Source organism: Salmo salar, chromosome 19 (genome assembly GCF_965601325.2).
Source record: "Salmo salar chromosome 19, fSalSal1, whole genome shotgun sequence".
In the NCBI taxonomy this organism is placed as follows: domain Eukaryota; kingdom Metazoa; phylum Chordata; class Actinopteri; order Salmoniformes; family Salmonidae; genus Salmo; species Salmo salar.
In genome coordinates this window covers 73,452,925-73,462,497 of record NC_138309.1, presented here as the reverse complement: position 1 = coordinate 73,462,497, position 9,573 = coordinate 73,452,925, and the positions used below count along the sequence as shown (strand labels likewise).

Sequence of the window (9,573 nt, the reverse complement as noted above, 5' to 3'; positions counted from 1 at the left end):
AAGCCGCGGCCCTTGCAACGCAAGGGGAAACCCTACTTCAAGTCTCAGAGCGAGTGACGTCACTGATTGAAATGCTACTAGCGCGCACCACCGCTAACTAACTAGCCATTTCACATCGGTTACACCTGGCACACCTGTATTTGGTGAGTTTCTCCCATTCTTCTCTGCAGATCCTCTCAAACTCTGTCAGGTTGGATGGGGAGCGTCGCTGCATAGCTATTTTCAGGTCTCTCCAGAGATGTTCGATCAAGTCCAGGCTCTTACTTGTCCCAAAGCCACTCCTGCGTTGTCTTGGCTGTGTGCTTAGGGTCGTTGTCCTGTTGGACGGTGAACCTTCGCCCCAGTCTAAGTTCCTGAGCGCTCTGGAGCAGGTTTTCATCAAGGATCTCTCTGTACTTTGCTCCGTTTATCTTTCCCTCGATCCTGACTAGTATCCCAGTCCCTGCCGCTAAACAACATCCCCACAGCATGATGTTGCCACCACCATGCTTCACCGTAGAGATGGTGCCAGGTCTCCTCCAGACGTGACGCTTGGCATTTAGGCCAAAGAGTTCAATCTTGGTTTCATCAGACCAAAGAAGCTTGTTTGTCATGGTCTGAGAGTCCTTTAGGTTCCTTTTGGCAAACTCCTAGCAGCTGTCATGTGCCTTTTACTGAGGAGTGGCTTCTGTCTCACCACTCTACCATAAAGGCCTGATTGGTGGAGTGCTGCAGAGATGGTTGTCCTTCTGGAAGGTTCTCCCATCTCCACAGAGGAACTCTGGAGCTCTGTCAGAGTGACCATCGGATTCTTGGTCACCTCCCTGACCAAGGCCCTTCTCCCCCAATTGCTCAGTTTGGCCAGGCGGCCAGCTCTAAGAAGAGTCTTGGTGTTTCCAAACTTCTTCCATTTAAGAACGATGGAGGCCACTGTGTTCTTGGGGACCTTCAATGCTGCAGAAATGTTTTGATACCCTTCCCCAGATCTGTGCCTCAACACAATCCTGTCTCAGGGCTCTATGGACAATTCCTTCGACCTCATGGTTTGGTGTTTGCTCTGACATGCACTGTCAACTGTGGGACCTTATATAGACAGGTGTGTGCCTTTCCAAATGATGTCCAATTAATTTAATTTACCACAGGTGGACTCCAATCAAGTTGTAGAAACATCTCAAGGATGATCAATGGAAACAGGATGCACCTGAGCTCAATTTTGAGTCTCATAGCAAAGGGTCTGAATACAGTTTTTTATTTTTAATACATTTGCAAAAATGTCTAAAAACCTGTTTTCACTTTGTCATTATGGGTTATTGTGTGTGGATTATTGAAGAAAATGTTTTATTTAATCCATTTTAGAATAAGGCTCTAACATAACAAAATGTGGAAATGTGAATACTTTCCAATTGCACTGTAGAACAATGGTATGGCTCTGGTAATTACTATGGCAATAATTAACTTTCATATGTTAGTTGGTTGTTAATAAAGCACACAATGAATCCTGAACGTTCCCAAGGAGACGTCCCTTGAATGTTCCTTGTGGTACCTCAAAGCTGGCCGCCTGTTCAGCCACCACGTAACGTTGACCTGTATTGGATTGAGTTCTAGCAATTGTAACTCTGGTGCTAACATAGATAGTGCCAACTCCTCTCTGTGGTATCATGAAAGGTAGCATGATGCTCTCTATACACTTCTATGAAATCGTAGAGCTGGTGGTGCGAGACAGGCGGTTGGAGTGTGAGCCTACTGGGTTAGTAAATGCCTAGGGACTGGCAAGCTAAAATCCTGTTCCGGGACTGTTCTGGACGGCATTCCCCTCCCCGGTGCTCCACCCAGTCCACCTGGACAGGGACCAGCTCCAACACATCCCACCTGACATCTCCTGCCTTACCTACCTCGGGTTCTCTACCTACAACCGGCTGGGCACCGTGTACCAAGAGCTGGGATGCTTGCCGCAACTACGCTCTCTAGACCTCAGCCGCAACCCACTGGACCTCAGCCTGGTACGGAAGACTGGAAGAGATCATCTGCAGAGCGCGCTGCAGTTCCTTGGCAAGGTGCTGGAGGTCATCAGCCTGGGACTGCTGAGGGCGCTGTATGTTTCCCAGAACCAGCTGGAGAATGTACCAGAGACACCAGGAGCTCTACTATGTCTGCAGGTCAGATACAATACACACACACACACACACGTATGTGGACACCTGCTCAAACATCTCATTCCAAAATCGTAGGCATTAATATGGAATTGGTCCCCCCTTTGCTGCTATAACAGCCTCTACTCTTCTGGGAAGGCTTTCCACTAGATGTTGGAACATTGCTGTGGGGACTTGCTTCCATTCAGCCACAAGAGCATTAGTGAGGTCGGGCGCTGACCACATTCCAATTCACCCCAAAGGTGTTCGATGGGGTTGAAGTCAGGGCTCTGTGAAGGCCAGTCAAGTTCTTCCACACCGATATCAACAAACCATTTCTTTATGGACCTTGCTTTGTGCATGGGGCATTGTCATACTGAAACAGGAAAGGGTTTTCCCCAAACTGATACCACAAAGTTCAAAGCACAGAATCCTGTAGACTCTAGAATGTCATTGTATGCTGTAGCATTAAGATTTCCCTTCATTGGAACCAAGGGGCCTAGCCCAAACCATGAAAAACAACCCTAGACCATTATTTCTCCTCCATCAAACTGTACAGTTGGCACTACGCATTGGGGCAGGTAGAGTTCTCCTGGCATCCGCCAAACCAAGATTCATCCGTCGGACTGCCAGATGGTGAAGCGTGATTCATCACTCCAGAGAACGCATTTCCACTGCTCCAGAGTCCAATGGACTCCCCTCAGCAGCCTCCACTGATCAAATCAAATTTTATTAGTCACATGCAACAAATACAACAGGTGTAGACCTTACAGTGAAATGCTTACTTATGAGCCCCTAACCAACAATGCAGTTTCAAAAAAATACAGATAAGAATAAGATACAAGTAATTAAAGAGCAGCAGTAAAATAACAATAGCGAGACCATATACAGGAGGTACCGATACAGAGTCAATGTGCAGGGGCACCTGTTAGTTGAGGTAGTATGTACATGTAGGTAGAGTTATTAAAGTGACTATGCAGTCACTGCAGAACAGTCTGACTAGGGTGGCTGGAGTCTTTGACCATTTTTAGGGCCTACCTCTGACACCGCTTGGTATAGAGGTCCTGGATGGCAGGAAACTTGGCCCCAGTGATGTACTGGGCAGTACACACTACCCTCTGTAGTGCCTTGCGGTCGGAGGCCAAGCAGTTGCCATACCAGGCAGTGATGCAACCAGTCAGGATGCTCTCGATGGTGCAGCTGTAGGACCCATGCCAAATATTTTCAGTCTCCTGAGGGGGAATAGGTTTTGTCGTGCCCTCTTCACGACTGTCATGGTGTGCTTGGACCATGATAGTTTGTTGGTGATGTGGACACCAAGGAACTTGAAGCTCTCAACATGCTCCACTGCAGCCCCGTCGATGAAAATGGGGGCGTACTCGGTCCTCTTTTTCCTGTAATCCACAATCATCCCCTTTGTCTTTATCACGTTGAGGGAGAGGTTGTTGTCCTGGCACCACACGGCCAGGTCTCTGACCTCCTCCCTGTAGGCTGTCTGGTCGTTGATCAGGCCTACTACTGTTGTGTCATCTGCAAACTTAATAGTGGTGTTGGAGTCGTGCCTGGCCGTGCAGTCATGAGTGAACAGTGAGTACAGGAGTGGACTGACCACTCTGCCCGCTGCCTGGTAACCACACACACCTACCTACCTCTTTCCTCTCCTTTCCCCCCAGCTTTAAAAGAGTTGTATACACAGGATATCAGCTCTGCCCAAATACCTGCCTCTCCTGCGACACCTGGTGGTTGTACAGCTGAATTACAACCCTCTGGTAGAAGTTATGTCTCAGGGCTATACAACTCTACCTAAAGGAGACTGTATACAAGCTCCGCAAGGCCATACAGATACTACAAACATACAAACACACGTACAGTTGCATGTAAATAACTGAAATGCGAACACAGTCTTGTGGCACACAGGAGATCTGAGTTTTTGAACCCAGTTGGTCACACACACAGTGTTTCTGCGATCAGATCCAGGCATGGTGGCAGGGGCTGATGGTACGGACGGGCTTTGGAATGTTCCGAGAACTGGAGAAGGACAGAAGTGATGGAAGAGAGGAACTTGCAGTGAAGGAGAAGAAAGCACCCGCCAGCAAGAAGAATTAATGATTCAGGTTCTGTTTCTATCGGAGATGAAGAGAATGTGAAACCCATTAAACACAATATGACACACACACACTACTTTCCACCTGCAGAATTATTACACGCACTCCAAGGAGTCAAACATGTTATTCGTGTACCCGGTGTATAATTTATTGAAACAATCATCAGCATGTCAGAGTGAAGCTAAAAGTCAAATGAACAGAGTTGGCCAAACAGCTCAGATCAGTAGACTCACAGTGTTAGTTTTACTGATGTAAACTTCTTACTTTCATTAAAGTCATTTTCAGCGGGAAAACAATGTCCAAACAGTATGGTGTATGTGCATGGTGCTTAATATCACAAGATTATTTTGGGTGCTTGATCTAAAAAGACAACATAGTTAATGTGTTTGACCCTTATGTTAGAAGTAATGAACATTACATACATTTACATGAAATCAATTCAAACAAACAAAAGCCCCTCCAATTCACAGCGTTCCTCCTCTAGCCCCTCCTGATTGGCGGACGAAGCAAACGGGACGGGGTCCAACTCTAATAGGACTTTCCTCTTCCTGAGGGCGTGGTTTACCTGCTCCCGCTCCTGGAGGAGAGAAGAATGAAATAACATACAACTGATAGTTCCAGCCACTCATTACAATTGGCCTGATTTTATGCCATATAGACGAAAAGTCAGTACCAAGTCAGTGTGTGTGTGTGTGTGTGTGTGTACCTGGGCTGTGAGAGTCCATCGCTGAAGAGAGAGACGTGTCAGCGCAGGTAGATGAGGAAAAGCAGAGAGCAGGGTTGGCAGCCAGGTCAGGGGTGAGGGGTTAGAGGTCAGGGGTCGCAGACTAAGGTCCAGCTCCTCCAGTGAGCCCAGCCCCCCCGCCCCTAGCAACCCACACCACCCCTCCTCCCCCACCCCTCCGTTATAGGACAGGTCCAACACACGCAGAGAGGACAGAACGCCACGCTTACATACTACAGCTAGGGGCAGAAGGAAAGATTATTACACTCACCTGTATTTGTGTCAGTAGGTGTGTATAGAATGCGTGATAGTGTGTGTATGCATGCGTGTACCCAGATGAAGCAGGTCGTCAGTGGTGAGGTCACAGCTGCTAAGGCGGAGCTCCTGGGTGACTGACGGCTGCAGAGCTTCCAATAGCAGTGCCAGATGCCCGCCCACCATCTTACTCCAGGACACATCTATACACCACAGGTACGGCATAGCTAGAGCTGGAACACACATACAGAATATTTGATTTGTATTCAAGCAGTCAAACAGAAGCCTCATCTTGAAGTACACTAGACTAGAATAAGAAGCAGCCAGTAATAGTGGAGTACCGAGTGCGCTGAGTGATTCCTGGTTCAGACCGCAGCCGTTGAGTGGGAGGAGTTTAATCTGTGACAGCGGGAGGGCGGAGACTAGATCACTGACCACACCCCCAACCTCCTTATTGGAGGACAGGTCCAGTTCCGTCAGCTCAGTGAGTGAGGGCAGCGCCTGGACTGGAGACAACACACACTCACATTCAAAGGTACGCATCAACTTAAGACATGCCACTTCTCTCTCTCTCTCCCTCTCACACACACACTCACTGAGGGCCTGTAGGTCTGTGTGTGTGAGGCAGCAGAGGTGCAGATCCAGGCCACCCAGATGTGAGAGGAGAGCCAGGTGAGGGGAGAGGAGGGACAGCCCCCCGGCCACACCCTTATTACAGGACAGGTCCAACTGACACAGGGAGCGGAGGCAGTGGAACGAACCACCTGTAGAGAGAGGGGTGGATCAAATGAACAGATCTATGAGGACTGATAGATGAATTAGCCCCTAGACAAACACTAACCTAAGGCCAGTTTCTCTCCCTTATGTGTTTGACTGGCGTCTTACCCAACAGGCTGAGGGATTGTGTGGTCAGGCCACAGTCGTGTAGTCGTAGGGTTGTAAGGGAGGGGGTGTGGCTTAGGGAAGGGACTAACCCCCCCAAACCCCACACGCCGCCTTTCCCTGGCTCTGTCTTGGACATGCTGCCTGTGAAAGAAAAACATCAAGAAAATCTAAATATCATCTGCAACTATATCAACTGCCACCAATGCTCCTTATAGGACACATCACTGCACTCTATACTCCTCTGTAAACTGGTCATCTCTGTACACCCGTCGCAAGACCCACTGGTTGATGCTTATTTATCAAACCCTCTTATGCCTCACTCCTCCCCATCTGTCATCTACTGCAGCCTCATCCTCCACATACAACACCTGCTCTGCCAGTCACATTCTGTTAAAGGTCCCCAAAGCACACACATCCATGAGTCACTCGTCTTTTCAGTTCGCTCCAGCTAGCGACTGGAATGAGCTGCAACAAATACTCAAACTGGACAGTTTTATCTCAATCTCTTCATTGAAAGACTCAATCATGGACACTCTTACTGACAGTTGTGGCTGATTTGTGTGATGTATTGTTGTCTCTACCTTCTTGCCCTTTGTGCTGTTGTCTGTGCCCAATTTTTTGTTGTCTATACCCTGTTTTGTGCAGCTACCATGTTGTGCTGCTGCCATGTTGTTGTCATGTTGCTACCATGCTGTGTTATCTTAGGTCTCTCTTTATGTAGTTTTGTCGTGATGTGTGTTTTGTCCTATATTTTCATTTAATGTATTTTTAATCCCAGCCCCCGTCCCCGCAGGAGGCATTTTGCCTTTTGCTAGGCCATCATTGTAAATAAGAATTTGTTGTTAACTGACTTGCCTAGTTAAATAAAAGGTTAAACAATTTTTTTAAATAATAATAATAATAAATAAATAAATATATGAACTGCAACAAATGAGTAAGGGCTGGCCCCCTTTTCAACAGGAGTGTTGGCTTCTAGCACCCTTTTCCTGTTGTTTTTTATAATAAAGAGTTGAGCACCATCCTCTGCTTCTGTCTGTGTGTGGGCCAGGAGAGGGTTGCAAGACACATCCAACACACACAGTCTGGGGAGAACACTCACTATACCACCTGGGATGAGAGAGAGAGGGGAGAGAGACCTTTCATTTAACTTTTTACTTAACCTCGTACAACTTTGTGTGTGTGTGTGTGTGTGTGTGTACGCACCCAGTATAGTAGCGTCAGTTTCAGTGAGCTGGCAGGCCACCAAGTAAAGCTCTCTAAGGGTTGGGTGGAGTTTACCCACAATGCCTTGCAAAGCTGAGCCACCAATACCAGCATTCCAGGACAGGTCCAGAACCTCCAACACCGGAACACACCTCAATGCCTCACCTACACACACACAGGCAGTCTGCAAAATAACCACTAATGTAAAGACACAGTAAGTGTGTAGGTTAGAGTCTCTTTTTAAGCCCCACCTAGAGCAGTGATGTCATCAGCAGTCAGCCTACAGCAGGAGAGCCTGAGGGTTCTGAGCCCTCCCACGTTCTGGAGGTGAGAGGTCAATGATCTCAGACATCCTCCAATCAGCTCGTTCCATGACAGGTCCATCTCCTCCAATAGAGACAGAGAGGGGAGCAAGGTGGCTGAGAGCGAGAGACAGGGTGTATGAGGGCTGTGAGTATGTGTGTGTGTGTCTTGAAATGTACATTTGATTTGTGGATCCAAATAAAGTATTTAAAATGTGTGTACTAACCCAGTTCCAGTACATCAGTAGCAGTGAGGTCACAGTGAGCCAGACTCAGAGTCCTGCTGTCTGCTCTCTTCCCCAGCCTCTTGACAAACACACACACACGACCCCAGCTCATGTCACACACACTCTCTGCTGGGTCAACTGGGCCATGAACAACACCTGGGACACAACACAAACACATCACACGTTAAGTTATCCTAAGACACACTACAATTTGAGTAAAATGGTACTGGCTATAGGCACTAAATACTTTTGCTGCTTATTGAGTTCTCACAGTCCTCTCACCTGCTCCGTCCCTCTCCTCCTCCGTCTCTTTGTCCTCAGGAAGCCCTCCGCTCTCCGCTTGGCGGGACAGGAAGCGGCCGGACGTTGACTTCCTGTCTGAGGTCGTGCGTTTCCTGCGGATCTGGTTCATGATGAGGTCAAACGGCGAACGTCCCCGCCCCCGCTGGACATCTGGCCAATCACAAACAGACATGAGCAGGCATCTAATCAATACCAAATTGACCCTTACCCTCTACCCCACCCAGTTCTTGAGAGCTACAGGGTGTGCAGTATTTTGTTCCAGCCCAGCTCTTAACACAGCTAGTATATTCAGTCAAGTGATCAATTGAGTCAAGGACTGATGTATGGCCATAACAACAGATCAATCATATTTTCCAATCTCATTCCAAACTTCATCATATTTTAATCATCAGTAGGACATAATCAGTTGGCTAGGAGATCAATATCTGAGCCTAGACCTGTATAGGAGCAAAAACATAAAGCAACATACCTGATGATTCCATTCTTCAGTGCAGCTCAGCAACTCAAATAGCTGTCACAGCTTATGATCAGATGGTGCACAGATCACACACACGTTGACACAGATACCATTTTACATGACAGTTTCTGCATAGAAGAGGAGCAATACTTCTGTATTCAATCTTTTTAGTAGGCCTTCCGAATTTTACACTGAAATCTTATTAAAAACGCAATCGACCTCCCCAAAGAAACACAAGCTGCGTGCGTCTTATCTCTTTTATTGCGAAAAACATGACATTTTTCGGCATTTAAAGTTGACAATACATACTTTTTGATCCGTGTTATTGCCTGACCGCCGAACTGCGTCTGTCGCAGGTGTAGGCTACTTCAGCTCCAAGTTGAGGCTGTCCTGTACAGATCTAGGATCGGCTTGCCGTCCCCAAACCCCCTTCAGCTCAATAAACGCCAAATTGACCTTGGATCAGCGTCTACAGATGCGACTCCTTCGGATATTGTCACTCCGTGTTGACGCGAGGTGTCTCGTGCTCTTCAGGTGCTGTCTTCAGTTGTTATCACAGCAAATCCCCGCCTATTTCTGAAATGTATCTTCTTAAAATCTGATTTTAAACCTAACCACTCTGGTAACCATATGCCAAACTCTAACATAACATTAAATTAAGACCAAAAAGTACCTTTTGTTTTCATTACTTACGATATAGCCTAGCCAATTTGGACTTTGTGGCTGTGGTAACGAGTGACAACCATCAGGTGTGCCATCCATCCGTCCAGGAAGTAGACTTCGGAACTCCTTTAGTAAACAAAAACGACAGCTTGCCACATAATAAAGACTGAGCTAAAATCCATTTTTTTCATCTAGGTCAAACAGAGATGATTGAATAACGCTGAAATATTTGGATTGATCAATAATATTTTATTTATTACAAGATTACATTCATATAATAACTTAATTATCATTATATTACATATCACCCAAGGATAATAATGCTATAAGACTACGCAAAG

The 9,573-nt window shown here is 46.9% G+C and overlaps 1 protein-coding gene across 5 annotated transcripts; it reads right to left on the bottom strand.

Annotated features, from left to right (window-relative positions):
• Nucleotides 1-4,336: 4,336 nt before the first annotated feature.
• lrrc31 (leucine rich repeat containing 31) lies at nt 4,337-9,353 on the bottom strand. 5 transcript variants are annotated; one of them, XM_082965943.1, is made up of 13 exons: nt 9,263-9,353; nt 8,582-9,145; nt 8,092-8,262; nt 7,810-7,965; nt 7,532-7,699; nt 7,281-7,445; nt 7,095-7,184; nt 6,078-6,218; nt 5,789-5,956; nt 5,534-5,698; nt 5,270-5,425; nt 4,920-5,176; nt 4,337-4,790 (listed from the first exon to the last, which is right to left on the bottom strand). In XM_082965943.1, exons 2-13 carry the CDS (start codon nt 8,592-8,594, stop codon nt 4,653-4,655), a joined length of 1,788 nt encoding a protein of 595 aa, XP_082822069.1. In that variant the 5' UTR covers nt 8,595-9,145; nt 9,263-9,353; the 3' UTR covers nt 4,337-4,652. The 5 variants fall into 5 exon arrangements, with proteins under 5 accessions (XP_082822069.1, XP_082822068.1, XP_014014865.3 ...); XM_082965942.1 differs by having other exon boundaries at nt 8,582-8,697; nt 8,875-9,346; XM_014159390.3 differs by having other exon boundaries at nt 8,582-8,697; nt 8,879-9,346.
• Between the last annotated feature and the right edge of the window lie 220 nt (nt 9,354-9,573).

Excerpts from the sequence above, each read along its gene's own strand:
- lrrc31 (XM_082965943.1), bottom strand. Across the intron at positions 5,426-5,533 it reads GGAATCACTCAGCGCACTCG|CTCTAGCTATGCCGTACCTG; the intron begins GTACTCCACTAT and ends TGTGTGTTCCAG. Across the intron at positions 5,177-5,269 it reads TGACGACCTGCTTCATCTGG|CTGTAGTATGTAAGCGTGGC; the intron begins GTACACGCATGC and ends TTCTGCCCCTAG.